Here is a 27,713-nt window from a genome sequence, read left to right as displayed (position 1 = left end):
TTAAACATAGTTTAATAACAAAATAAATCATAGATTCTGTCAGGTAACTGCGAGATGAATTTATTAAACCTAATTAATATGGTATTAGCAAATGATTATTATAACATCACATTGTCAAATCATGACGCAATTAAGTTTAAAAGATTCGTCTCGTAATTTACACGTAAATTGTGTAATTAGTTTTTTTTCACATTTAATATTTCATGTATATGTCATTAATATTTAATGTGATGAGTGAAAAAAATTTTGTTTTGGAAAAACAGGGTCAAAACAACGGTGGGTGCGGAAGAAGAGAAGAGGAGACGGGACGGGAGGGGCGTCGGCGGCGGTGGGCGAAAACTGCGTAGGAAAAGGGAGAATTGAGAAAAACCTGTGTGCGCGCGCGCGCCCACCACTCACTCTCGTGCTCCTGTTATCCTGCGGCGACGTTGATTGGTAAAGCGTTTCGTTTCGCCTTGGTGTTTTGTGCGCCCTGTGGCCTTCTAGATGGCGGCGCGTGAGTCACAGAGTCAGAGACAACTGTGTGACGTGGCATCCGGTACACAGTTCGTGACAGAATTTTACATGCCCTGGTCGGACGGAGGAAGGTTGGAGTGGGTTGCTGTTTTACAGTTGTTGTTACTGCTAGCCTTGAAAGTTTCAGTGGAATTAGTACACACAAATCATCATCAGTTTCATCGCACTACTGTGCAGTAGAGGAGTTGCTATCATGGCTGGACCGCTGGAGCGGGCCGTCGCCTTTTACAAATATTTTCATCCTGCGTGGTGCGCCAACTGGTAGTAAAATATAGAAATACTACCAATCTCGCTTTTTTGTTAGAAAACGGGATTCCTGCTTGCTTGTTTAAATCCTGGCAGGCAGCAAACCTATCCATCAGCCTCGACAAGGAAATTTGAAGAAACTACTCGACGCCGTACGTACCTTCATTTCAAAATCATAAAATAATATTGTGCTACAAGTGATAACAAAATAAATAATATTTAATAAGATAAATAATTAAACGCTGTAGGAAAATCTACCACGTCATATAGTATTTTAGAATAGAAAACTCATCACTTCAGTTGATTCAGTTGGGCAAACGCGCGCGAGTGCCGAGCGCCGCCGGTGGCGACGGAGCCGCGGTGAGCCAACGCCCGCCCGACGACGCTCGAAACCGGCGGCGCGGGTTCCAGCCCCAAGAGCCGCGTAGGAGCACGTCTCTGCAGTCCAAAGACACAACGTGGCAATGGAAGCTTCGATGCGACCAGAGGTTCGGTTTGAATTCGATACGTGCAATTTTAGTACCGTTCTCAAATAAGTGCATCCATAAATATCCGTATTTAGCGCTTTGACTATCCGTCTATCCGTCGTATTTATGAAAAATATTAAAAAAAATTAGTCACACATAAAGTACTATTCATGTTTATCATATAATAACAATAAAAATACTAATCATAATATTTTTTCAAATAAGACGAACGGTCAAACGTTAAATATGAGTAATGCTAAAACTACACTTATTTTGAGACGGTAGTAGTAGCACATAAAACTGCATAGGACGGCTTTTTTTTTGGTTCTGGATGACGGCGGAGTCGCCGGGGTGAGTCACCGCCGTGCTGTCGGTTGGTTCAACGAAGCGTGAGATCGACAGGATGCAGCAGCAGCTGAATGATTTGCAGGGGCGCAGGCACCTTTCAGCTGACGGGAGCGTCATTAACTGTTGAACCGGCGTGGACTGGTGACTGGTACGATGACAGAGACGGCCGTGTTTATCTGCTTCCGTAGCTCGATCGGATTGACAGGAGGGGATTTCTTGACTTTCTCGATAATACTGGACGTTTCTGCTGGAGACAGTTTTTCTTCCGATCAATTCAGACGGAAGAACACCATGCATAAGCCCCCGTCGCTCACACGGATGCGCTAGTTCCATTTACAATTTTTTTTTATAACACTGACTCACCTAATACCTGTTCAAAATTCGAAATATAATAAGGTTTTGTATTGTTCGGTCATGACGATGTCCAACTCATTCCATCAAGGGGGGTACACCTTTTGAAATGGACAGAATCACACACTTCCTAGTGGCTAAACTTTCCCCAAAACTTGTGGTGACCAAATTGATCGAAAAGAAATGAGAGCCAAGTTACACCTTTTCTCGGGAAAAGTATAAGTAATGGGATGGTGTAGTTCTGTATGCATGACTTCACCCACCAGGGTTTTAATATTGATGCCTACAAATATTGTGCACATGTAGGTGTGATTCTAACATGTAATTAGTGAGATTAGAGATGTACCGCAAGTTTTTATATCCCTCAGAGTATATGTTAGGAGCGTATTCACAGGGGTATGAATGTGGTGTTACTTATGTAGTGGTGTACGCTCACGCATGTGCCTGCGTATAATATAAAAAGAGTTACACATTTTCCCTTTTATAAAAAAGCAAACGTGTAACTTTTTTTTTCATTATACGCAGACACATATGCGAAGAAATACTCTTTTCGTAAGAAGAAAGGCAAGAAACAGGGGCGGAGGGCTCGGTAGGGCAAGGTGTGGCGCTCACCATAGCTTGTTCCTCCCACCTACCCAACCCCCCCCCCCCCCCCCAACCCCAATTAGGCCCATTGGACTTGTTTTTGTGTAAATGGGAGTGGGACCATGACCTTGAAACCCTAATCCCTATTTCCCCAATTCTCCAATCCGAGCACCTAGTCAAATCGGTGAAATTCAACGGCGTCACGGTGCTGAGGGGAGCGGGCGCGCCGGCGTACGGCGGCGCGGCGGGCTTGCTCGCGGTCGCAGAGGGAAGTGGCAGCCGTGCGGTGTGGCGGCGGCGCTGCCGCGCAGGGCGGCCTCGAGGAGGGGAGCGGGCTAACGGCCGCCGGTAGCCCGCAAGCGGCATGGTGGGCGCGGCGGCGCAGCGGCAGCCGGCAAGCAGACAGGCGGTGCCAGGCAGAGGCAGGCTGCAGGCAGGCCGAGCAAACAACAAAAGAAAGAGAAGGATTCAACTGAAGAAATCAACACAAAATGGATAGAAAGAGAAAAGGAAAGGCATTGGCTTCACAAAAGAGGTACATATTCTTGAATTTTTGACAATTTCGGAACATTGAGAGAGATATATTCAAAGGACTTGATTTTCAAAAAATCAAAAAAGCATTTCATAAAAAGAAAACTAGGCAAATGCAATTGCCTAAATCTCCTAGACCTAGAAGCAATTAAATATTTTATGTTTGGTATGCTTTTACATTTTATTCCACTCATTGCTCTTTACCTTATCAATCTCAAGTATATAATATACTAATCAATCTTTATTTTTTGCTATTTGTTTTGCAGTTTCTACATGTTTATCTACTATCCTCACTTGTTCCTATATGTGTTGCTGAACGCTGGAATCTTGAGGTATTTTTGAATGCCTATTTTATTTACAATTTTGGCAAATGGATGATAAATTGTGAACTTTGGACTGGTGCTTGTTGCCATGCTTGAGATTGTGTCATGATGGGATAATGTTGCGTCATATAATATCGGGCATTGAGATTGTTTTTTTCCCCTTCTTACTTCTTGTTCTGTTCGAATTCTCGCGCTAGTCCATGGGCCACACCTACTATTTTTTCCGTGCTCTGCCACTGGCAAGAAATACTAGTCAGACCATGAAATGAAGACTGGACCCTTGCAATCGGCCCATCTATCCAGGGCCGTCGTTGTTCACATCATGGGCCCTTAGTTAATCCCTCGAAATATCCGGCCCAGTTGCAAGATAATTTCCTCCCATACGCCTTCGTCTTCGCCGCTCCACGTACGACCCGACACGCGCCTTATCCACATCAACCGCCCTATTTTTCGCGCGGGCGCGGGGGAGCCAACGGACGCGATGCGGATGCGCCTCCTCGTCGTCGTCGTCACTCCCTCCTCCACCCCGCCATGCCTTCCCCGACCTGCTACTTGCTCCTCAACCCCGCCGCCTCCAGGTCCCACCACCGTCCCCGCCTCCCCCTCCCCGCCGCCGCGCCGCCGCGCAGGCGGGTCCATGTCTCCTGCGACGCGCGGAGGACGGGCGGCGGTGGCGGTGGCGGTGGGGTGAAGCGCGAGGCCATACCTGCTGGAACCGGCAAGGCCAAGAAGCAGGTCGTGTTCTTCGACGCCGCGCCACCGGTCTCGCAGCGGGGCGGCGGCGGCGGCGGGGAGGGGGAGGGGGAGGGGGAGGGGAAGGTGGCGAGGAGGAAGAAGGAGAACGCCGCGTTGGGGTTGGTTAGGAGGTTGACGAAGAGGACGCTGTCGCTGCTCTCCAACCTCCCGCTCGCCATCTCCGAGATGTTCGCCATTGCCGCGCTCATGGCCTTAGGTGATTCGCTGCTTATTTGATACTACTTCGAATTCGCTAGCTTAGCTTCTCCGGAATGGATTGCCCATTTGCCAGTATGTGATTGCTGTTTTTTTTATTCATGATTGTGATTGCAATTTGCGATTTGCGATTTGCGATTTGCAATTGCAGGCACGGTGATTGATCAAGGGGAGGCGCCGAGCTACTACTTCGAGAAGTTCCCCGAGGACAACCCGGTGTTCGGGTTCATCACGTGGAGGTGGATCCTCACTCCCGGGTTCGATCACATGTTCTCCTCGCCGGTGTTCCTCGGCCTCCTCGCGCTGCTCGCGGCGTCGCTCATGGCCTGCACTTACACCACTCAAATCCCCATTGTCAAGGTTGCCAGAAGGTAGAAATGGCCATTTTCTGATGTGCAGGTTTTCTCTTCTTGATAATGATAGTTTGTCTGATCAGAATTCAGAACATGAGTTATACTTGTAGATAATTGCAAGCGCTGATCAATTGTTTCTTGCAGATGGTCGTTCATGCATTCAGCAGGAAGCATCCGGAAGCAAGAATTTGCGGAGTCACTTCCCCGCGCATCCATCCAGGATTTAGGAGTTATATTGATGGGTTATGGATATGAGGTGATTTTAGTCACGTTCTGTGCATTTCATTTGCTCCGATATGCATTTAAATCATGTGTGTTTGATGTGTGTTTCAGGTATTCACTAAGGGTCCATCTCTGTATGCTTTCAAAGGACTGGCTGGTCGGTTTGCGCCTATCGGTGTGCACATAGCTATGATTTTCATCATGGCAGGTGCCACGCTTAGCGCAACAGGGAGCTTTAAAGGATCGGTGGATGTACCCCAAGGGTTGAACTTTGTAATCGGAGATGTGATGAAACCTAAAGGAGTTCTCTCTTTTGCGCCTGATGTTTTTAATACTGAAGTCCATGTCAATCGGTTCTACATGGAGTACTATGATAGTGGAGAGGTAGTCAATTTTGCCCAGCATTTCATATGCTTGTGTGATGTCAGATTTACATGTGGCAAATATTTTTGGCTTTCCAGGTTTCACAATTCTATAGCGATCTTTCACTTTTCGACCTTGATGGCAAAGAGGTCATGAGGAAGACTATCAAAGTGAACGACCCCTTGAGGTATGGTGGGGTCACAATCTACCAAACCGATTGGGGATTTTCAGCATTGCAAGTAAAGAAAAATGGTGAAGGTCCTTTCAATTTGGCCATGGCCCCCTTGAAATTGAATGGTGATAAGAAGTTATTTGGAACATTGTTGCCACTTGAAAACTCCGGTTCTTCCAATGTCAAAGGAATGTAAGTTTTAACACTTCCCCTGTTCGGAGCTAAATGATAAACTGGACACATTCCCTATAAGCTATTAACTTCTTCTCTTGATGGCTTGTAGATCGATGCTTGCTCGAGATCTGCAGTCTATTGTGTTGTATGATCAAGAGGGTAAGTTTGTGGGGGTTCGTCGGCCAAGCTCAAAACTACCGATTGAAATAGATGGTAACGAAATAGTTATTGAAGATGCCATCGGTAGCACCGGTCTCGATCTTAAGGTCAGTGCTCCTGATAAATTGTTTTGAATTTGCAGAAATTTTGTACATGTTTGATATATCATTAAACGTGCCTTGTATTTATTTCCCTTGCCATCAGACTGATCCAGGAATTCCTATTGTTTATGCTGGATTTGGTGCACTCATGTTAACGACCTGCATTAGTTATCTTTCACATTCTCAGGTGTGTGCATATGGCACTTCCTATGATTATTTTTGAAATATAAGTATTGTAAAACTGCTACAGATTTACGATTTGATTTCTGTCTAGATATGGGCATTGCAAGACGGAAGTACAGTAGTCATCGGAGGAAAGACAAATCGAGCCAAGCTTGAATTTTCAGAAGAGATGAACAGATTACTTGATAAGGTACCAGAATTGATTAGCGTCAATGAGAAAAAAATCGATAGTAAACAAAGTGCTACTTAAGGAATTTTTATTTTGAGATTGGGCTGTTCGAAAAAATTTGCAAATGTTCACTTGTGGTTGAGGCTGGATTTCACAAATCATCTTCGAGGACATAAAATTATACCGTCTTTTCGGTGGAAGATAGGCTATGATTCAACTGATCCCACTCTGTATACAACCCAAAACGGCACACAGCAATATTTTGTTTATCAGACGGTCATGATACAATATACCGAGAAGAAACTGAACTGACAATGTAACTACATTACAAATTTACAACAGAACAATGTGCCAAATTACTAGATGTACCCTCCTTGAGCTGGTTTTGTAACTGTTTTTGGGAGCCTATTTGTAGAAAATCATACAAACTTATATATTACAATAGATGCTTGATTGGTTGGTTGGTTGTTGAGATATGTGTGTAAATACCTCCATGGCAGTATTGCATTGAGATAGGAATGGAAGGTGTATTGTCAACGAGAATCATTATTGCTGTGGTCGGTGTGGTGACATTGGAGCATCAATGGAGTACCTTGTTTTGTTAGGTCCATCTAGATCACGTTGGTACATACCATTTTCCATACCGGTCAAATCAAGGATGAACATAAACTAACAAGCAAAGATTCTTCTAACCGGTCATTTTCGATGCTTGAACCCAATCATGAGTTTCAGGTAGGTCATTTATCTATAACTAATTAACCGGTCACATCTACTGCCATGTGGTGATGCTACACAGACATGTGCCACTCTCAGTTCCTAATGTAAGCTTCCATGAGAGGCACATGGAAGCTTTGCAATTGTTTTTTTCTCCTTCATTATTGAGTGGTACCAAGATTTCAGATTTCTTGCTCCCCGAAACGTGGTATGATCTCTCTTCAGATCTCAATATCCACTGAAAAGAAATATGCAAATCTGGGCATTTGATGAAAACATGATCACCGAAAATCATTTAGGACTGAATGATCTTCCCTATTTTTAGATACTTCCCCCCTTCTCTGAAATACAAGGAGAAGTCACTGACCAACTGAAATGTCTACTGAATCTGAATTCTTCACAAGTCACTCACTGCTTCACTGCATTCAGTTTACTCTTCCCCTGTCACTTCTGAAGACCTGCAAGCCAGCAAAGACTGAATTTTTTGAGTGAAAGACTGAAATCTCACTCGTCAGGTCAAGGGTCTCTCTCAAATTAGCACTAATTCAAACCAACGGAATCTTGAACTCATAACTAAATCACGGATTCCGAGATATCGTTGTTCGTTGGGCGGCGGCGCGAGGATCATGAGCATGTGATGGCACTGTCTGTTGGGAGTTAGATAATGCCAAGCTGACAGTATCTGAGGCACTGTGCAAGGTTAGTTGCCATGCAGATGCAGCCCTAACTACCTTGTGATCATGGCATTCAGTCAAGTCAAAACACACACACAAAGATGATTGCTCAACACCTATAAATGGAGGAGCACACCTCACCTGTTCTTCACTTCTTCCATAGCTGCATTGGCAATTTGGCATTTGCTGACAAGTGTACAAGACCACACAGCTTTTCTATTACATTTTCTTGGGTTTCTTGAATGGCGAACGCGAGTGTTCCTAAGCCGGCGAAGCGCCTGTCGCGCAAGAGGAGCTTCAGGCTCGGCCTGCCACTGCTCTGCGGGCAGTCCGACGTGGCGAGCCCACGCGGCGGCGGCGGCGGCGGCGCCGCCGCCCGTTCGTCGTCGTCGGGGAGAAGGCAGGGCGAGCTGCACAGGATCTTCCAGCACTTCGACAGGGACAACGACGGCAAGATCTCCGGCGCCGAGCTGAGCGCGTTCTTCGCGTCCATGGGCGACGAGATGCCGGCGCCGTCGCCGGGCGGCGGCGGCGGCGTCGCCGCCGGCTACATGCTCGACTTCGCCGGATTCGTTGCCCTGATGGAGAGAGGTGGCAGCCAAGAAGAGGACCTGAGGAGCGCCTTCGAGGTGTTCAACGCCGTCGAGTCCGCCGGCCGGATCACGGCGAGGGGCCTGCAGAGGGTGCTCGCGCAGCTCGGCGACGAGCGGTCGGTCGCCGACTGCGAGGCCATGATCAGGGCCTACGACGTCGACGGCGACGGCGGCCTCGACTTCCATGAGTTCCAGAGGATGATGAGCTAAGTCCATGGAATGCCTCAGCTTGAAGCTGCTACAGCGAGTGAGTGACTCAGCGAGGTGTTTTTCAGTTTCAGAGTCCTGAGAAAATTATACTGCTACTATAGGTTGTTGATAAGTCTGCTGCATCCAGATGACACATTGCAGATTGTTTACAGGGCAGAAGAGTTCTTCAGAGCTCTTTTGCTTGCCTGGAGCAAATTTGTTGTTGTCATCTTGAGTTGTTTGGTGTGCCACACACTTAATCCAGTGTATCAGTAAAGTTACAGTTGATTTCCTTCTTTCAAAAGAAAAAGAAACAGTTACAGTTGATTTCTTGGCTTCACCTGTATTTGTTTAGGAATAAATCGTCGAGATCGTGCACCCTTTTCTTATTATCCAAAAACACTGAATATTCTAAAATATAGCCGGATAGATCCAATATATTCTTAAAATAGACAATTTGCACACACTCCCCCCCCCCCCCCAAAAAAAAAAACACAAAAAAAAATCAATATGCCAACCACCACAGTTAAATTTATTAGATTTGTTATAAAAATATCGGTATTAACTCCTAGAGGATAGCCAGTGAGCTAAAAAGAAAACAAAAGAACAGACAAACAACAAATAGATAGGACAGACAAATAACAATTTTTTTTTTCAATCACTCACTCCGCTCACCCTTTTGAGTTTTGATTGGTTATGCAATACCATTTGAAATACAATGAGACCATGGTTTCATCATCTGGAAATGACAGATAACAATATGCCGACATAACAAGGAAATGTACCAACTTTATTTTCACACAGTATAATTCGATTGGGTAACTGTAAATTAAGTAAAATTCAAATATGAAGGTTGTTTTTCTTTCAAATTTTAGAGGGCACATCTCAGGGAAATCTTTACAGTTGCATTGTAAACATTGAGTTTGTACATGAATCCATATTACAGTAAAAAAAAAGCTACTATTGCACAATGCTGCAATATTCAATGCAGTGCAACAAACTGATGTCATGATAGTAACAAGCAGATAAGAAATTCTGCAACCAGAATTCAGAGAGCTTCACTTATATTTGATAAAATGAAGCATCAGAAGCACAACGCGCACATATTCTCAAGCCTTGCAAGATAAGTACTAATTTACATCCCCATTTTGTTTTCATTTCCTGGGGTTCTCCCTAACAGCAAACCGAGTAAGACATTACCCATTATCTAAAAAGTAAGACATTACCACTACTTTCTCAGTGATATTCTACATGAAAAAAGATGACAATTTTTTCTTGCAGTCTATAACCACTTGAGACCTCAACTCCGACCCGGCTGAGATTGATTCCCTTGTTCAACATAAGGCCGCACAAAAGTCCTCTTCCACCACACCTCAAAGGCCTTCTGAAGATTGGGGCAGCTATCCCCAACCTTCAAGAAGCTCCCGAGCCATGAAAGCAATATCGTCTGCTGATCCTCGAGCGGGAGTGTCAAGATAGTACGCCCGATCCCTTCCTCGACAACTTTGCGGTCAAATGACCTGCAGCCATGCTGTAACCAGTTGTAGTCATCCATGAGAGGCTGCAGCCAGACATCCAAGAGAAGCTTCCTTGTGTCCTTTGAAGGGAGCATCTCTCCTTTCCCAATTGCCACAAAGAGCCTTGCTGTGACGCAGCTGACAAGATGGCGCGACTTGGTTGGTAACTTGGAGTGAAGCTCAGCCAACTCACCCTGGTTAGACCACATGACTGCAAACTCACCAGCAGCATTCCTGTCGGCCAAAATCTCAGTTAACCAAAGGAGATTATCTGCTTCTAGAGCAATTTGTCGAAAAACTGGCTCTTTAAGGTCTAAGGATTGCTCAGCAAAATCGTCGGCAGTCGCTTGTCGAAACAAGGTCAACAAGGATTCCAGGCAATTCTGGCAAGAGCTGTAGAGAGTCTCAGCATAGATATCCACAGATGTACTGGTACAGCTGCTATTCTCCTTCAGAAGCTTCAGCACCAGGGATTTCATTTCGCGGCGCCCTCTATCCTCGCCGCTCTTCAAGACTAATTCTATGATATGCACAAATGTGTCATTTGGTGGGCTTGTTAGGTCAGAGCATACCCTCTTCAGTATTGGGCTAACACCATAATTCCCACTTTGCAGATGCTGAACAGATGATACCACATTCTCCTCTTCTTCCCCGACCCAAGGGACGGCTTCCAAGTACTCTAAGCAAGACAAAACACATGCTTGAAAACCTAATAATTCTGCAACCTGTACATCATAAATTCAACATTATACAGGGAACAACCAAACTAATGTATAGAACAAAAGGCGCATTTCTTCTAAAGTTTCGACATTGGTTGGTCCTAACTCCTAATTGAGATGTCTTATTGGTGAGGGATGACCAAGGCCCATGGATGCTGTGGGCCTGATCTGTGGAAAATTTTTCCTTACAATTGCTCCATAAAGCACTGACACAATAATGCATGGCAGCCTGCCTGGCTTGATTTTGTTCCAACCCCCCACCAACTGGTATGGCAAGATATATTTATCAGTTGTGGGCTCTATTCAGAGTTTGTCAACTTGTAGTTATTAAGTGACATATTGAAGTATATGGGTATAGAAGACATAAAAGACCATATCCCTTTGATGTAACAACATGAAACAGACATGCATATAATACATGCAATGCTTCTTTTTTACATTAAAGATTATTAATTACAAGTGGTAGTAAATAACAATAGCTTCTAGGGAATATTTCTGTTGGATAGACATAAAAGACTGACATTAACGACAACTTAAGTAGATTGTATATCAAAAAGCTTGTAGAAATTTCAAAAGTTTTAATACAGGGAAGGCTATTTTGATATATGACTAATACTGTAGTAAGCTAGATGATAAGTAAAATTAAATTCTGACAGAATGGTAAAAGTTGGGACCGTACCCCCTTTTCATTTTGCATATTAGCTTAGAGAGTTGAAAAAGGAAAATTGATGACTATATGGATTTTCAGTAAACTGAGAAAATAAACAGAACCAATATTTAACTGCAGCAAACCTTCAAGATCCGAAGAACGCGTGGAACACTTTGCTTGATAAGCCTCTGCTTGGCATCATTGCAGTACATCAATCCAACTGTCTCAACATAGATCTCCACATCCTCACAATCAGGCACCTCCATGCTTGACATTGGGGATTGTCTTGAGAGCTTATCAGCAAACCAGGTACTATTTTCTGCAAGGATGTTCCTGTGAACACTCATCTTTACAGCAACACCATCCTTGCCATACAACACAACCTTGAGATCACTCATCTCAAGTTGACCAAATCCAACAGATATCTTATGCTGCTTCTGTGGTCTATCATTCGCTACCTTCAGTGGATTGGGTGTTGAATTTTCCGCTGGCGCGCACTTCTGTTCATCCGAATTGATTCTAGACCTTGTCGGAGTTGAATGCGCTCTTCTCTCTGATGAAATGGTAGGCGCCCTCTGAACCGAAGAGGCCTTTGATGCAAGAGGAGATGCACCCCCTTTAGGCTTTGCCTGCTGATTTTGGTTCTTCATTGTCTTTTGGAGCACGGCCTGCGACGGGCAGCACCAGAATCCTTCTGGTGTTACAGCAATGGGGACATTTCTGATCTTTGTTGCTCGGGCATCAAGGCTCCCAACCTTGAACTCTGTCATGTTGCCTTAGGAAGCTTACGGCCAATGACTTATCTGATATTAACTGTAGAACTAGCACTTGTTCATATACCTGAGCAGCAATCCATAAGAGCAAAATTAGTGAACTCAAGTTTTAAGCAACTAGCTAAAATGGTCATGATAGTGAATGTATGTAATTAAACAAGAAGAGCTGACAATTTAGAGTATCTACTGTATGAGCAGGAAGCAAACCATATAGAACATACATAATTTTCAGTTAAGCCACCATTTCCTAACCTGCATCTCAGATACTGCAGTTTCTAAGTTAAATCCAAATATTAGGAAATTCATAAGCTTGGAACCTAACATGAACGACCACAAATACCAAAATTTGCAGAGCCTGAAAACAGGACGCTCTATCTTCAGCGAATTGGAACGGCGACCAATGAAAATCACACCTTATAGAGCGGCCAAATTCAACATAATTCACAACTCACAAGCAAACAGTCCTAACTTTTCTTAATAAACCTAACAAAGGCAAGAACACTGAAGTGCAAAAAGGAAAATGACCAAAGGAGCTAACAATAACATACCTCTGACTGAAGAGGCACTGAGCACAATCCTCCTCCACTCTTCAGTTCCGGGCACGCACCAAGACCCAATCCTTGAGTAAATTCATGAACTGCAACATCACCAGTTCACCAAAAAATCACCTACCATAGGGCAAACCAGGACGAATTCTCCTCAAAAGTTCAAGCTGTAACACAATGGCACAGACTGAACAAATTGCCAAGAAGAGAACAAAATACCTCTTCCCCACCACAGCTCCGCAGCAGCCAGTATTAATCATGAGCCAGCTGCAGCATCTAGCCAGGCATGACAAGAACCTCACATCATTTCTTTCTCCCCCAAAGTTGAAAAAGAAGAGAGAGAGAGAGAGAGAGAGAGAGAGAGAGAGAGAGAGAGAGAGAGAGAGAGAGAGAGAGAGAGAGACGAAGGCAAGGCAAAGAAAAGAGGCAGCAAGGGGAAAGCAATGGAAGGAAAAGGGCACAAAGCAGCTTCCTTTGAGCTTTACCAGACGAGTGGTGTCCTCCCTTTAACCATCCAAGCTACCACACCGGCCATCATGGCGAGCTTCTCCTCTCTGAAATCTCTCTTCTCTTAGCTTTTCTTTCTTCTTCTCCAGCTCTCTCCTCTAGCTTTGCTTCTTCTCCCCCTTTATCCCTCTTGGCTCTGGGTGCTCTCTCTCTCTCTCTGTTCCTGTTTGTACTACCAGCTCACAGGCAGCAGCACAGAGCACAGACGCTAGTGGCTGGCGACTTGGCTCTTCTTCGTCCTCCTCTGCTCGTATCAGACACCTCACTGGCTAACTCTAACAGAGCCCTAACTTAACCAGGAGTAAAAAAAAAAACTTATCTTTACCAGTATATCTCCATTGGTTCTTGTGAAGAGGAGCTCCTCCTCTCCTCTCTCTGTCTCTCAGTGTGTGTGACAGGTGGGGCCCGTAGTCAGTGTGAGATCTACTCCACTCTTGGATGCTGCGATCGTTTTGTTTCTACCACCACCCTCGGCGCTTGGATCATCCGAGCTGGAAGAAGGGTAATTTATCTGGCAGTTTGTTTCGCCCCAAAAAGCTTTTTGATCATCACATGCACGTTTCGATCTTACCATTACCATGATGGATTATACATATATTCACTTGGTTTTTACTGAAAGTAATACTACTGGTAGCACATCAAGATTATTATTTTTCTGTTACTTTAAGCATGTATACATGGATGCATCTGAATAAAAGAATCTTGCAATCAAATTAACCTCGAAGCATGTCGGCATGTTGCTTCAGAAGAACTCATCATCAGCAAGACACGTTCTTTCTTGCATAATCTTAGTGTAGTACTATTATGCATGCCCTATCCCTCCGTCCTTAAAAAAAAAAAAAGACAAACCCTGATTTCCGTGTACAACGTTTAACCGTTCGTCTTATTTGAAAAAATTATGTAAAAAATTAAAAAGACAAGTTACGCATAAAATATTAATCATGTTTTATTATCTAACAACAATGAAAATACGAATTGTAAAAAAATTTCATATAAGACGGACAGTCAAAGTTGGACACGGAAACCCAGGGTTTGCCTTTTTTTTTAGGACGGAGGGAGTAGGTGCTAGCACCCTGGAGCAATCTGCCAAGTAAGGTCAAGATCATTTTGAGTACAGGATACTTAACTTAATTGTGAGCATTAGGGGGTGAGCATTAGAGCAGGTACAATAGCAGGCTATAAGCCAGCTGCAAATATATTTTAAGGAGATAAATAATGAGAGAGAAGAGCAGCGGGCTACAGATTTGTAGCCAGCTGTAGCACGGACTTCAAGACGCAGTATGTGTATGACATGTGAGACCAGGTATTGATAGTGTAGTATGTAACTATTGTATGAATGAGTTATTAGATTGACTATAGATGAATTGGAGCTAGTGGTTGGCTATTCTATTAAACTTGCTCTTAGGGAGAAAGATTTGAACTTTGTCTTGAGTTGTGTGGGACATAATCCTAGTAGGGAGCAGCAGGACAGGACAATGACAAGGCAAAAACCTGCAAGAGACCAAGAAATCCAAGATGCCATCGGAGTTGGCAAGCAGCCAGTGTATGTACTATGCTGGCTTGTACCGTTTGCTTGACCTGACACCAGTAACATTTGCTTTTGGAGTTTTTGAGCTTTGGTGACATTCACAAGCATACTCCTGTGAATGCATGGAATTCGAGGTATATACTCTGGTTTCGGAACACAGGTCCAAAAAACTTGCTAAAACTGAGGAGGAATTGGGGGTGTGCAGAGTGGAGTAGAATGCAATGCACGGGTTGCATGTCTTTGGAATTAGAATCTACTAGTAGCTAGGAAATGTTAGTTTTGACCGTAATTTTGCACGGTTCTACAACCCGGTGTGTACTCAAAATCAGATAGAATTAGCAATTGTTCGTGCGAGTTTGTTTCGCGGTTTGCAGATCGAAATTGGCATTGGCTTGTTACGAGTGTCAGCGTCGATGCTTCTGTTCAGTTAAAGATATGTGGTTCAAATGCGTTCGAGAAAAAAAATGTGGTTCAAATCTGTACCGCTCTTTCCCTCTCTTTTTTTTTTTTAACTTTTCTTTCCTTTTTCTTTTCCTTTCCGTTGTTCAAATTGAACAGCAGAAGGTAGCGCCTTGACTCGATGCTTTTGACCTCTCAGATCAGCTACTATGGCCGGTCATGTTCAGTGATCGTAATAATTTCTGCCCTGGTTTTCGATCGACTTTGTGTGTGAACACGGTTCGTTGCAGCTACAAATTGCCATGCCCTTTTGCTTTAGAGAAAAGTCGGTGATCAGATCAGCTAATCAAAGTGGAAAACTAGCTTTCCTCTGGTAAGTGCAGATATTAGAGTCCAGTTAGTTGGGGTGGAACGGGACCGATTTGATCGACCTAGGTTCAGGAAAAGCACTACGGAGTACTAGCTGGAGTATTACCTTGGTTGTTGGTCTGAACTGTATCTGCTCAACGTTGAACCAACCATTGATTTATTTTCCTTATCCTCCCAGAGCTCCAGTAGTCCAGTGCCATTGACACGTTCCGTGCTGCTTCAGTGCTTGGTACTAGCAGATTGTGTTATGAGAGACTATGTAACGGTGTATCATGGTAATGGAATAATTGACATCAACATAATAGGTATCGAATATAATATCGAGGGTACCAGATATGATACACCGTAGATATTAGATCCGGTATCTATGTATCATGCTGACATCAGCATTGTACTTTCGATAACAAACATGATATCTTGTATATACTAGGTCTCGTATTTAGAGATTATGATAAAGTTAGCATGGTACATGATATCTGGTAGATATCAGATCTGATATTTGGGTATCATCTTACCGTTCTGTGATATTCAATATTGTGATCGTGTTTGCGCACGACATGTTACTTAGCTCGTGGGGTCTCATCACGTTTGTGCATGGGCGCAGCGGGGCTGGCGTAGCGGCGTGGCGTGGAGTGGCGTTTGCCGCGCGTTGGAGAGGAGGGGGAGCGCCCACATGTGATGTGGGGCGCGCGCGGCGCGGGCGATGGAAAGCAGCAGCCGGGCCGCGCCCGCGCGCACGGCACGGGCGCACGAATGCATGATTTTCGCGGTGCGCCCGCGTTGGCGCTTTGCTCCCCCTCTCGTCTACTACCCGTCCCGCGTCCGCGTGTGCCGCGCCGCGCCGCGCGGCCGGCGAGGCGAGGCCGCAAGGCGACTCGGGGTACGCGCGCGTGACGCGGGCGCTGGCGCTGTGGGCTGTGCTCGATCGACTTTCCTCGTTCTCGTGGTCGCGAAAAAACACACGTACTGACGTACGGGGGTTTTGACGCACGCGCGCGTGCTTCCCGGCCGGCTGCGTTGTCGCTCGCTCGTGGTTTGTTGGGTTCGTGTGCTTGGCGTGAAGGTCTCTGTCAAGTGGCGTGCCACATTGTCGTGGTTTGTTTTCCATCCAATAGTATCGTGTAGACGCTACCCGTTGGACTGTTAGCTCGTGGCAACAGCTAATCCCATCGAGTCGTTGCAAGTAGGCACGCACGCCTTTGGTCCATGGTGATACTCTGATAACAAGAAACGTAACAGAAACCCAACACAGATCCATTGTCGTCTAGTCCGGTTAGGATATCTGGCTTTCACCCAGACGACCCGGGTTCAAATCCCGGCAATGGAACAATTTTTTTTGTTTTTTTTTTGGTTTCACACTCACGGGCTTCAGTCTGACGCTGTACAAAGGCCCACTTCGGGATGCAGTGGGCTTCCTCAGAGGGCCCATATTCACCCTTTTCATGCCGTTCTATTCGGTTGCGTTTGGTCTGCCGTATGGCAGTGGTGGGATGAAAACGAGAAAATGGACATTTAGCCACGTTCAAAACACGGTTTCGCTATAATGCCATCACGAAAACACGTTTCGCTAAAATGCCAATATGAAGCGTGTGCTCATCGCCACTTTGCCATTTTGGCCCTTTTGTGCATTTTCGAAATCATTTTCGCTCCTCCACCGGGTGATAAGATAAAATTGCCCTTCATGTCCTCCGCCGCCGCCGTTGAGGGAGAGGAGCTCGTCCTCGCCGGTCATCTCCATGTCTACCACGAGCAGCTCACCGTCTTCCTCCTCGTCCTCCTCCATGGATGGCGTCTGGAGCAGCGCTATATGGGATAGCCTAGACGGTGAGGTGGCCGGCGAGTCCTCCGACATCTTCCCCTCTCTCGACCTCGCCACCTCCGCCGACTACCTCGCCGCGGTCAACGACGACATCTCTGAAGTCGCTTCGCCGCGGTCGACGATGGCGGCTAGGATTTCGAAGCGGCCCAATGGCCTCGCCGGCGACGGAAGCGAAGGGGCAGCCCCATGGCCTCGCCAGTGACGGAGGCGAAGAGGGATGCGATGGAGAGGCAACAGCAGCTGCTGGTGAGCCTCGCCGGCGAAGGAGGCGGAGAGGGACACGGTGGAGAGGCAGCAGCAGCTGCTAGCGAGCTGGAGCGCAAGCCTCCGCCGCCACGAGGCCACCTCGGCGACCTCGCCTCCGCCTCTGTGGTGCCATCTGGCGGCGGCGGGCAGGGGCAGCCTCCACCCGCCCGACCTCGAGGATGCCGCCGCCGCCGAGTCCTCCACCTCGACGACCTCGCCTCCGCCTCGTCGAGCATCCCGGCCATCGACATTGGCATGCTGGTGGGGGTGGGGGTTCGGCATCCCGGCCGTCGTCATGGCCGTCACCATCGTCAGCTTCTTCGTCGGCGGACAGGGCGTCGTCGTCGGCGGTGTGGAGGTCGTGTATCTCCCTTCGCTGCGGCGTTGCCATACCCGCGTCGCCATCGTTGCCGCCGCCGCCGCCATGTGTTTGCTCGCCGCCTCCTCCATTTCAGCCACGCAGACCACCTCGCCGTGCTCGTCGTCTTCCTCCCATGAACTGGATCGATCCTCTTTTAGCCGGCGAGCAAGGGCAATTTGGTCCCATCAAGCTACATTCCAGCGAAAATGCAATTGAAAATGCACAAAATGGCCAAAATGGCAAAGTGGCGGTGAGTGCATGCTTCATATTGGCATTTTAGCGAAACGCGTTTTCGGGATGGCATTCTAGCGAAACCGCTTTTTGAAAGTGGCTAAATGTCCATTTTCTCAATAAAAACGGTCACGGAAATTCCCGATCGATCGGGCGCCTTTTTTTAAGGGGTACCGTTTTTGGCTATTTTTAAAATTTGTTTTTTATAATTTCTTTCTACATCGTATTAATGTCGATATTGAGTAGTTTAAATGATAAATATGGTCAATTACCGGTCGATCGAGCATCGTTTCCGAAGAGATGCTACCGATTCTAACCATTTCCGACCATCATGGATAATATGGAGCATGGCTTTGCTTTTTCCAATACTTTGCTACTAATAATTTAAATGTTTTATCATGCTAATTCATTCATATAAAATAATGTTGGTGAAAACTTAGCTACTTTGCCGACCTCTGTATGATTTCATGGCAATGCTATTCCTTATTGGTTTCCTTTTAAACGTATTTCGAAAATAACTTATAGTAAGAGATACTTTTATTGGTTAAACTATAAGTAGACGTGTTCGGATATGATTGTTGTCGTAGTGGCTGTAAAATTTTCAAAATGGATGTAACTTGCAACGGCATTCAATTACTGCAACAGTTACCGATGAAAGCAAAAGACTAACAATAGGAATACCGATGTCATACTATTTATCTATGGTGATCAATATGTCATTCTCTTACAACGTGCCACTTCAAAGACACTCTATGGGGGCTACAAACCGTCCAATCTTCGAGAAGGCATGTTTGGTTGTTATTTATATGGTTATGCTACAACTACTATAAGGAATGGGCACTCTCCTTAGAGCAAGTATAATAGTGAGCTATAAGCCTACTATAAGCTTATATGGAGGAGAGATGTAACAAAAAGTTAAGAGTGTTGGCTCTCATGTAAGAGCTAGCTTAACACAAACTCCAAGACAAATACAATTAATATATAAGTGAGAGATAGAGAGAGGAGAAGAAAATTGTAGTCAACCTTATAGCTAATCTATTATATGTGTTGGCTTTAAGATTGACTAATAGTAGAAAGTGAGCTCTATTATTATCCTTACTCTTAGCATTCTTCTACATCCCACATTCCCGCACATCCGCAGCAAAAACAACCGAACATACTGAGTACATAGCTCAATATTAGATAACATTTTTTTTTCCGATGCAGGTGTGACCTTATGGAGATTCAATACTCACCCAATCTCATGTCGTGGCCATAGGCAACCATAACCTTCGATCGTTAAGAAAACCAAGACGGCTTGTGTGTGGGGAAGACCCTGCTACTTCACGGTTGCATGTGAAGTGGATGCAGTTCAGTTGTAAGGCTAGCTTAAGTTATAATCTATTTGGTTCGGTGATCAGATCTTACAGGTGAAAAATGTCAAGCACCTCTTCTTTCCCTTTCTCTTGTTTGTTTGGTTATTGTTTCTGTTGGTCAATGTAATTCCCTAGTATTTTTTTCACTTTATTATTCTCTAATACTTGTATGCTTGCATAGTCAAAGCATGTCCGGTGTAAGATTGTTTAGTTTGATGTAATGCCAGTGGACATTTCTAAAAAGATATTTTTGGAAATCACATTTTCGGTAGAATAACATAAATAAGCAATCGAATGGAAATAATCCAGCCGATTAGGAAGAACGGGGCCATTGTACCACACTCTGTAGGCTGTAGGCCTGTAGCCTCTGTTCCCTAATCCCAGACAATCTCGGTCGTTGATTCCCAATCTACCGGTGGTGACGCCACCACTGCACGCCGAGAAATTCAGGCGAGAAGCGGAAAAGCTTATCCCTCTCCCATCGCCGCGGCGGCCTATCCATCTCTCTCCCCCGCACACGCTCTCCCTCCCATGGCGCTCTCCCTCACCACCGCCTTCTCCCACCTCTCCCTCCCCTCCACCTCCAAGTCCCACCCGCTCCCCCTCCTCCACCTCCGCTTCCCCTCCTCCTCCTCCTCCCGCCGCGCCGCGCGCCTCGCGCTCGCCGCCTCCGCCGCCGAGGCCGCCGAGCCTGTCGAGGTGGAGGAGGCGCCCGCCGAGGACGGGGCGGATGAGGTGGTGGCCGTGGAGGACGAGCTGTCCGGACCGGCGCTGCGAAAGTACGTGAAGCAGCGGCTTCCCGGGGGCTTCGCGGCGCAGCGGATCACCGCCACGGGCCGCCGCAAGACGGCCATCGCCCGCGTCGTGCTCCAGGAGGGCACCGGAAGGGTGTTCATCAACTTCCGCGATGCCAAGGTGTGTGCCCGTGCCCTGCGCGCTTACTTTCCGATTCGACTCGAGAAATGTGCGCTTGCTAATCTCGTAAAACCATCGCAGCGGCATTATCTTGGGCTCGGGGATGTAGCCTGTAGGCTCTAATTTCATCCTGCGTTTGGTTGAATGCACAATTTATGCTTCAGAAATCGGGTATTGGATGCAATGCACCAAAAGGAGTAAAACTTCACCATAGAGTAAAATGGAGACTTCAACTAACAAAAGTAGACATTGATGTTTAGCTTTACACATGCTTGAGGGAGATTGTGGAAACTGCTTGTTTTGTCACACAGATGATGTATCAGGAAACTTCAATATAACAGTGAACATAAAGTTTAGTTTTGCGTACTTGATGGAGGTTGTGCAAACTTCTTGTTCTGTTACTCAGATGATTAATCTAGTCTTGCACTCTTGCATGCTTAGGATGCTCTCAGGGTATGCCTTGATTGGCACCATTTGCTTCAGTGCTTCACATTGTCGAAAATAACGAATACTGGTTGTCCACTCCACATAGAGGTTTTAACGATGATAATGCATATAGTGTCTTTGATCATTTTATCGAGGATTAAACTATTCGATGATGCAGATATATTAACTACAGTCAAAATTGAATATTCTATTAAAATAATTAGTCTCCTAAACTACACCTAACATTGATATTGATCAAATTACGGTTTTGGGCATAAGTTTTAAATTATTGTGAACTATCTATAAATTGTGGTCACATAGACCAAAACACTAGCTTTCAAGTTTACACTAATGGCCTGGAATTGGTGTAATGGTGTGCACAAGCATACAATATCTTTTGTGAATCTCTCTGCTCAAACATTAAAAATCCGCAGGAGTATTTGCAAGGAAATCCAATGTGGATGGAGTACTGCAAGGTACCCCTGGTGACCCTAGGGTTCGAGAACAGCTACGACGTCTTCGTCAAAGTTCACGGGGGTGGTCTCTCGGGCCAAGCCCAGGCCATTTGCCTCGGCGTCGCCCGTGCACTGGTGAAGATCAGCACCGCAAACAAAGTTACTCTGAGGGGAGAAGGTTTGCTGACAAGAGACACCCGTATAGTTGAAAGGAAGAAGGCTGGTCTTAAGAAGGCACGCAAGCGCCCGCAGTTCTCAAAGCGTTAGAGTATGCACAACCTTGTTGTTAGACTCATTTAAAAGTTTTACATTCCACAGTTTGTATTGGCCCTTCTCTGTCATTTTCTGTGCAAATTATGTGCTCCTCACCACAGACTTGTAATCTTCGTTCTCTGTAAGCAATTTTATTGAGGTCACAAAAGGCAATTATCTTGAAATCATTCCTGATATCTGATGAGAACAGCTGCTCAACTTTACATCCTCATATAGTCACATAAGACAATTATAAAGGTCTTGAATTCTGAATGCAGAGTAGGAGTATTTTTTATACATCTTTTTAGCCAATTACCATGTTGGAAATGCCTTTTTGTAGGGAAACTAGATAGAAAATGGCGGCTCTACCATAAAGATCAAATGCAAATATGCACAATTCTGTCAAGCATGCTCTATCTTGTCCATCTGTGAAGTTGTCTCGAATTGTTTCAAATCCAAAAAGAAACATAAATTTTGCTTCCTCCTCTCAAGTCGTAAGTCGTAAATGGTAACTGCATCCGTGTCGCCGAAGCTATAAAAGCGATCGGAAATAATCAGAAACGTTTTCCTTTTGTTTTCATAAAAAGGGGGTAAACGTATTAAAAAAATTCATACTTATAAAATTAACTATTTAGTGTTAACTTCAACGTGAATGGTAAAACTTTCTAAAAGAAAATCTTATATGCGTGAATGAGAGGTGTATAAGTGTTACTCCCTCCGTTTTAGGTTATAAGATGAATTCCTTCAAATTGACCAAGTTTATAGAAAAACTAGTAATATTTTCGATCCAAGATAAATTTATTATAAAACTATAATTAATTATTAATTTAATAAAATTAATTTGGTAATGTAAATATTATTATATTTGTCTATAAACTTTATCAAACTTAGAGCAGTTTGACTTTAACCAAAGTCAAAACATCTTATAACCTGAAACGAATGGAGTATTTATCAAGAGAGTTGTTGATTATGTTTAGCCATGTGGCTTTAAAGTGGGGTCTAAGAATAAGTTTAAACTAAAATGATAAATTGAACAACTAATATGAACATATTAAAACGTATAAACTGAGCCACTTTAGATATTCAAAAAAAAAATCCGTTGCTTTTTTCACCCCTACTCAAAACGACCGATCCGTACAAAGCCCGACCGAGCCATTCCGACTCGCGCTGGGCGAAACCGGTTAGCCCCAGCCGCTCGAGCCCACCACCGGAGGCGGCCCGTCTCGTCCTCCCCGGAGCCCCGAGCTCCGCTCCGTCCATGTCGCCGTCGTCGTCGTCGTCGCTGATCCACGGCATCTCCATCTCCGTCTCCGACGACGAGGAGGCCTCGGGGAGGGTGCGGGTCCGCGTCCGCCGCAAGCGCCACCGCCACCCGGCCTCCGCCGCGCGGCGCCGCCTCCTCCGCCGCGCCGCGCGGCTGTGCGCCCCGCTCCTCCTCGCCACCCTCGCCGTCTCCCTCCTCCTCTACGAGTCCTACCGCCTCTCCCCGTCCTCCCCCACGCCGCCTCCGGCGGCCAACCTTACCCGCGTCGACCACACCGGCGCCGCCCGCGCCGCCGATGGCGCCCGGAAGCGTGAGTTTATGCCCGATCCTTAAACCCTAAATTGGCGTGGATAAAACTTCGTCTTAGTTTGGCTGTTCGTTTGATACTCGGATTCAACGATGTTTGGATGTGAACTGTGGATATATACTGTATTATATTGACATCTCAGTTTGTATTGTAGTGAAAATAGTTTTTAATTAGGCAATGGTCGTAGCAGCAGAGTATAATGTTGACCTGCTTAGTCTGACTGTACTTTTATAAAATACTCGAATAGTTAAAGAGATTATGTTTATTTCTGCTTTGCATTATGTGTTGTCAATGGTGTCTATTTGCAATGTATTGCCTAGCGGCTCTAACGTGGTAAATAATTGCAAGTTGGTCAATAAGTATCTAACAGAATGACTAAGCTCATCAATGTGAAGTATGGAGTCCCGACTTAAGCATGAAATGCGGTAGGTTGTGACTGGAGGAATGTCAAGCTCATTCTCTTGAGTCGACTTGAGTGTGCATTGTTCAGTTTTAGAGATGAGGAGTTGATGGAGGGTTTCACTGAAACAACATCAATCAACTAGATGGGTTCTTCATGGTACTACTGCACAGTAGTACTGGTAAATTTCTACTACTAGTATTTATAGCTTTCCTAGATCAAGATTTTGACCAATACTTGTTTTAAGTATCTGGGTTTCCAAGGCTTGAGATAAATTTCAGCTTGACTATAACCTAGTGTCTAGCTGATGCTGCTGATACCCTGATTTACTAATTTAGGGAGGAGGGAATTCCATAAAAGAGGATAAACAGCACCTGCAATCTCTTATCTGATTAGCATTTCTACCCCATGTATTCTTCTGATCATTGTAAATTTAATTTCCATTTCCTTTGGCTGCTTTTGTTCATTTACACTTCGATAAAATGTGGTTGTTAAAAACACATGATTTGCTAACGAATCAGTGATGTTGCATTGACAGCATGCTTGAAGATTCTTGGTCCTGAGAAGTTGCAGAATCTGGAACTTCCTGAAGTTCCTGAACAAAATCTGTCAGTCCAGAAAGTGGTGTACAAGTCCAGTCTGCTGCATCTTGGTGATGATGATTCATCTCGAACAGAGATATCACGTTTTAACTCATTCACAGGATACCAGACTCTAAATGAAAGAGAAGAAAGTTTCAAGGTTTTGTTTTGGCCTTATTTTGTTCTTGAAAATTATGCAAACTGTGTTTTAGTTGCTCTGAAACTTCATCAGAATTGGTGCTACATGACGTGCAATAGAATTACGGCAATATTGTTTATTACCTACCACTCTCATGTTATGCTTTACACTGACTTCTACAGATGAAGGAACTCACAACTTTGCATTGTGGCTTCTATAACGAAAATGGAGGGTTCAAAGTTTCTGATGTTGATAAAGATTATATGAGATCTTGTAGTGTCGTTGTGGCCACTTGTGCATTTGGTGGAGGGGATGACCTTCACCAGCCAATAGGAATGACAGAAGTATCTATAAAGAAGGTTTGCTATTGTCTTTTGTTTGATGTTAGTTTATTCTGGTCCTTTCAGGTTTGTTCATACTTCATAGGCACTTAGTGTTTTTCTAGGTTTGCTATGTTGCATTCTGGGACGAAGTCACTCGTGCAGCTCAAGAGGAGGAAGGGAACAAGATTGGTGAAAACCTCATGATTGGCCTTTGGCGGATTATTCTTGTGAGAGATCTTCCTTTCTCAGATCAACGATTGAATGGGAAAATTCCCAAGGTATCATTTGAAAACTATGTGTAAATTATCTTCTTAGCTGCAGGATAATATTGGCTCAACTCTTCATATTCAGTTTTTTTTTTTTCATATTCTGGTAGTCCGTGAAAAGAAAGATTCTGAGGGAGCTTATCGTAGGAATATCTTAGTTTTGATGATGTCAATGTAGGATATTCATTTTGCAAAGCTGATTTCCGTTTTGGTGATTTTTTTTTCTCTTCAGCTGATAAGTCATCGCCTTTTCCCTATGGCAAGATACTCAATTTGGGTGGATTCAAAATCTCAGTTTCGGAGAGATCCACTTGGAGTCCTTGAAGCCCTTCTGTGGCGTTCAAACTCTTCTTTAGCATTATCTGAACATGGAGCTAGGAGTAGTTTGTATGATGAAGGTAAAGCAATTGTTAAGAAGCACAAGGCAACTCCGGAAGAAGTTAAAATACAATTGGATCAGTACCGACAAGATGGCATTCCAGATGAAAAACGATTCAATGGAAAGAAAGGTTCGCTTCTAGTCTTCTTTTGGTGTGCCTATTTTTATTTCCTTCTTACCGTTGTACCATGTCTTGCATTTGTATAATATTCCAATTTTGATTGGCACTGATCTAATGTTTTTTTTTCCAATTTGGTTTACTTAGTTCACATATCGATATACAGCAACTTCTACATGGCTATGTAGCTATTTTTTTTTCATTGGATCACCATCTTTAAACACTACTCACACTCAACTAAGTCTTAATTCAATACTAATCACCTTCAGAATTCAGATTCTTAGGTTATGTTCTTCCTCATGTCCCAGTTAGTGATCTTTCTATCGTGTAACATAAGATGGTTTGCCATTCATATACTTTAGTTCATTTTGTGAAAGAGCTCCACCCAGCTTCACTCCCAGTTTTGGTGGAGCTGAAACTGTTTGGCTGAACTCCAGCTCCAGGAGGGGTGGAGCTGGAGCTGTGCCAAACAGGCCCTTTATGTGAGAAGTCATTTCTATAGCATTTACAGTGTGGGCCAGGAAATTAAAATGCTGGGGCTCACTTAAATAAGTAAAATAACAGCCGGTGTTGTAGATAGCTTTGGTTGGTGTTACTGCACAGCTGTAGTTGTGCAAAAAGCATAAGCTATAAAGTTGGCCAGGCTGCATGCGTTTAGCATAAAAGCGAGCTCCTTTCTGCACTTGAACCAGTGTCCAGTCCAGTGAGGCAGTGATACAGGACACGGCATGTCTAAAGCCCAGTTACCCCACAGGTGGGCTAAGTAGAACCAGAACCACCGCCCAAAGTAACATAATGTTTCGCCTCAAATCATACTTGTCCGAAATGAACAGATATGTCCTTGCAATTGCAAGTGGTCCTCTGAACTGATAAGTTAGTTAATGAATTTTCTGCCCTTTTTTACAGCTCTCGCAGAAGCTTCAGTTATTGTGAGGGATCATGCCCCTTTGACCAACCTCTTCATGTGCCTTTGGTTCAACGAAGTGGTTAGGTTCACGTCCCGGGATCAGCTGAGCTTCCCTTATGTGCTGAGGCGTCTAAGGATGCCTGGTGTCCACCTGTTCCCGGTGTGCGCCCGCAAAGACCTTGTTAACAGCTTCGGGCATAGGCGCAAGGCGAAGCCTCTTGCCAGGGAGCGAAGATGAGCTTCTGAAACTTACTCTACACTGCAATTCTGGTAATGCAAAGCATCGATCAGATTAACCAGCTTAGTCTGCAGTTGTTATCCCATTCATGAACTCTTGTGTAGATGAGTAGATGATGCTAACGTAGACAAAGGAGCACGCACTCATTCGAGGTGCGTATCTGCTGCTAGTGTTTATAAGTAAGAGAAATGGTTGTAACCATAGTCGTAGAAATGTTCCGATAGAAGAATTCGTTTCTTGCAAGTTGCAATACGATACTGTTCATTGTTTGGCACTTGCAAACGTCGACTGTAGTAGCTCTGTTGTTTATGCAGATACAGCCGTTGGAGGATTTCCGGTCGATTTTGTCCAAATGTGTTCGCCGAGACAGGGTTCAATAAATACCCTGAACTTTACACATACCTTTCGGGATAGTGGAGTACTGTACTACTACTGCATGTACCTACCTATACTCATCAAGCGTCTCTCTGCCCAACATGGTGGTGTATATGCAAAAGTGAGAGGCTGACATGAGGGAGGGGTACACCGTCACTGCGTGCCAGGACGCATTTATCATCTTCATTTACCCGTGTGTCTCTGAACTGAAGAAGGTTGGTAGGCGAAGTGAATGCCTCTGTGTTCTGTGTGTAGTGTGTGCCCGTCTATGGAATGGGCGTGCAGGGAGCCAGAGAGCGTCTGCTCGCTTTGCCAAACGCTTCCAGGCAAAAACTTCTGCTGGACCATGGCGATAAACTTCTGCAGGACCATGACGTTCTTCTGATTGAGACAATGTCCTGTTCTTGTTACTGTACTCGGTGGAGCAGACGTAACAGTGGACGTTTTGATGAGCTACAGTTGAGAGATCGTGTTCGGTGTTCCGTCCTCCCTTCCGAGGAGGCACATTTGCAAATGATTTGACGCTTCCTATTGCCACATTTGGGAACGTGATAGTGATACTTCATACTACTAATTAATACTTCATACTACTAAGGCTGTGTTTAGATCCAAAGTTCCTTTTCCATCATATCAATCTGTCATACACACAACTTTTCAGTCATATCATCTCCAATTTCAACTAAAATCCAAACTTTGCGCTGAACTAAACACAGCCTAATTCATACACTTGGAGTACAGCAGTAGTAGTAGTACAAATTGCACCAAAAGCAGTTCAATTCCTCAGCTTTGACTTTTGACGCCTTGCTTTTTATTAGTATTAGTATTTCTTTTGCCGTCAACTAGTGTCATGGGTGATCATGATTCATGAAAGGATGAACTCAAAGGAAGTCGCCGGTGGGCGCTGGTGGCCGTCGAATCCAATGCCGCTTTGGAGAGTTCTCTCGCACTGTACCAAGTGCCACCACC

General features: G+C 44.8%; 5 protein-coding genes and 1 non-coding gene across 13 annotated transcripts; 5 read left to right on the top strand and 1 right to left on the bottom strand.

Annotated features, from left to right (window-relative positions):
* Positions 1-3,805: 3,805 nt before the first annotated feature.
* LOC127768998 (cytochrome c biogenesis protein CCS1, chloroplastic) lies at positions 3,806-6,578 on the top strand. The gene is made up of 8 exons (XM_052294677.1): positions 3,806-4,319; positions 4,470-4,689; positions 4,816-4,927; positions 5,005-5,277; positions 5,355-5,620; positions 5,712-5,868; positions 5,966-6,049; positions 6,137-6,578. Exons 1-8 carry the CDS (start codon positions 3,899-3,901, stop codon positions 6,293-6,295), a joined length of 1,692 nt encoding a protein of 563 aa, XP_052150637.1. The 5' UTR covers positions 3,806-3,898; the 3' UTR covers positions 6,296-6,578.
* A 197-nt stretch (positions 6,579-6,775) lies between these two features.
* Positions 6,776-8,765, top strand: LOC127768999 (probable calcium-binding protein CML41). The gene has a single exon (XM_052294678.1). The coding sequence runs from the start codon at positions 7,845-7,847 to the stop codon at positions 8,403-8,405; it is 561 nt and encodes a 186-aa protein (XP_052150638.1). The 5' UTR covers positions 6,776-7,844; the 3' UTR covers positions 8,406-8,765.
* A 652-nt stretch (positions 8,766-9,417) lies between these two features.
* LOC127767522 (BTB/POZ domain-containing protein At3g50780-like) lies at positions 9,418-13,344 on the bottom strand. Of its 5 annotated transcripts, none has more exons than XM_052292879.1 (5): positions 13,073-13,344; positions 12,807-12,863; positions 12,591-12,710; positions 11,413-12,109; positions 9,418-10,626 (listed from the first exon to the last, which is right to left on the bottom strand). In XM_052292879.1, exons 4-5 carry the CDS (start codon positions 12,037-12,039, stop codon positions 9,685-9,687), a joined length of 1,569 nt encoding a protein of 522 aa, XP_052148839.1. In that variant the 5' UTR covers positions 12,040-12,109; positions 12,591-12,710; positions 12,807-12,863; positions 13,073-13,344; the 3' UTR covers positions 9,418-9,684. The 5 variants fall into 5 exon arrangements, with proteins under 5 accessions (XP_052148839.1, XP_052148838.1, XP_052148841.1 ...); XM_052292878.1 differs by having other exon boundaries at positions 12,591-12,679; XM_052292881.1 differs by having other exon boundaries at positions 12,807-12,854.
* Positions 13,345-16,643: 3,299 nt separating this feature from the next.
* Positions 16,644-16,717, top strand: TRNAE-UUC (transfer RNA glutamic acid (anticodon UUC)). The gene has a single exon. It is a non-coding gene; the product is annotated as a tRNA-Glu (tRNA).
* Positions 16,718-19,878: 3,161 nt separating this feature from the next.
* Positions 19,879-21,644, top strand: LOC127767529 (30S ribosomal protein S9, chloroplastic). Its single transcript, XM_052292892.1, has 2 exons — positions 19,879-20,317; positions 21,178-21,644. Exons 1-2 carry the CDS (start codon positions 19,934-19,936, stop codon positions 21,463-21,465), a joined length of 672 nt encoding a protein of 223 aa, XP_052148852.1. The 5' UTR covers positions 19,879-19,933; the 3' UTR covers positions 21,466-21,644.
* Positions 21,645-22,609: 965 nt separating this feature from the next.
* On the top strand, positions 22,610-27,339 carry LOC127767525 (probable hexosyltransferase MUCI70). Of its 4 annotated transcripts, XR_008016475.1 has the most exons (8): positions 22,610-23,024; positions 23,960-24,162; positions 24,324-24,500; positions 24,587-24,742; positions 24,963-25,239; positions 26,134-26,404; positions 26,477-26,524; positions 26,687-27,339. XR_008016475.1 is itself a non-coding variant. In XM_052292887.1 (7 exons), exons 1-6 carry the CDS (start codon positions 22,709-22,711, stop codon positions 26,370-26,372), a joined length of 1,368 nt encoding a protein of 455 aa, XP_052148847.1. In that variant the 5' UTR covers positions 22,610-22,708; the 3' UTR covers positions 26,373-26,404; positions 26,693-27,338. The 4 variants fall into 4 exon arrangements, 3 of the variants coding, with proteins under 3 accessions (XP_052148847.1, XP_052148846.1, XP_052148845.1); XM_052292887.1 differs by lacking the exon at positions 26,477-26,524 and having other exon boundaries at positions 26,693-27,338; XM_052292886.1 differs by lacking the exon at positions 26,477-26,524 and having other exon boundaries at positions 26,687-27,338.
* The last annotated feature ends 374 nt before the right edge of the window (positions 27,340-27,713 follow it).

Source organism: Oryza glaberrima, chromosome 3 (assembly GCF_000147395.1).
Source record: "Oryza glaberrima chromosome 3, OglaRS2, whole genome shotgun sequence".
Lineage (NCBI taxonomy): Eukaryota > Viridiplantae > Streptophyta > Magnoliopsida > Poales > Poaceae > Oryza > Oryza glaberrima.
The sequence above is the reverse complement of the archived record's forward strand: the minus strand, read 5'-3'. Positions and strand labels throughout refer to the sequence as shown.

Bases quoted from the DNA above. Each gene is read 5' to 3' on its own strand.
- LOC127767522 (XM_052292879.1), bottom strand. From the start codon at position 12,039: ATGACAGAGTTCAAGGTTGGGAGCCTTGATGCCCGAGCAACAAAGATC. The intron at 10,627-11,412 runs GTTTGCTGCAGT...TATGATGTACAG, and splicing joins GCGTTCTTCGGATCTTGAAG to GTTGCAGAATTATTAGGTTT.
- LOC127767529 (XM_052292892.1), top strand. From the start codon at position 19,934: ATGGCGCTCTCCCTCACCACCGCCTTCTCCCACCTCTCCCTCCCCTCC. The intron at 20,318-21,177 runs GTGTGTGCCCGT...AAAAATCCGCAG, and splicing joins TCAACTTCCGCGATGCCAAG to GAGTATTTGCAAGGAAATCC.
- LOC127768998 (XM_052294677.1), top strand. From the start codon at position 3,899: ATGCCTTCCCCGACCTGCTACTTGCTCCTCAACCCCGCCGCCTCCAGG. The intron at 4,320-4,469 runs GTGATTCGCTGC...TTGCAATTGCAG, and splicing joins TGCCGCGCTCATGGCCTTAG to GCACGGTGATTGATCAAGGG. The intron at 4,928-5,004 runs GTGATTTTAGTC...TGTGTGTTTCAG, and splicing joins TGATGGGTTATGGATATGAG to GTATTCACTAAGGGTCCATC.
- LOC127767525 (XM_052292887.1), top strand. From the start codon at position 22,709: ATGTCGCCGTCGTCGTCGTCGTCGCTGATCCACGGCATCTCCATCTCC. The intron at 24,163-24,323 runs GTTTTGTTTTGG...TGACTTCTACAG, and splicing joins AAAGAGAAGAAAGTTTCAAG to ATGAAGGAACTCACAACTTT. The intron at 24,743-24,962 runs GTATCATTTGAA...TTTTCTCTTCAG, and splicing joins TGAATGGGAAAATTCCCAAG to CTGATAAGTCATCGCCTTTT.
- LOC127768999 (XM_052294678.1), top strand. From the start codon at position 7,845: ATGGCGAACGCGAGTGTTCCTAAGCCGGCGAAGCGCCTGTCGCGCAAG.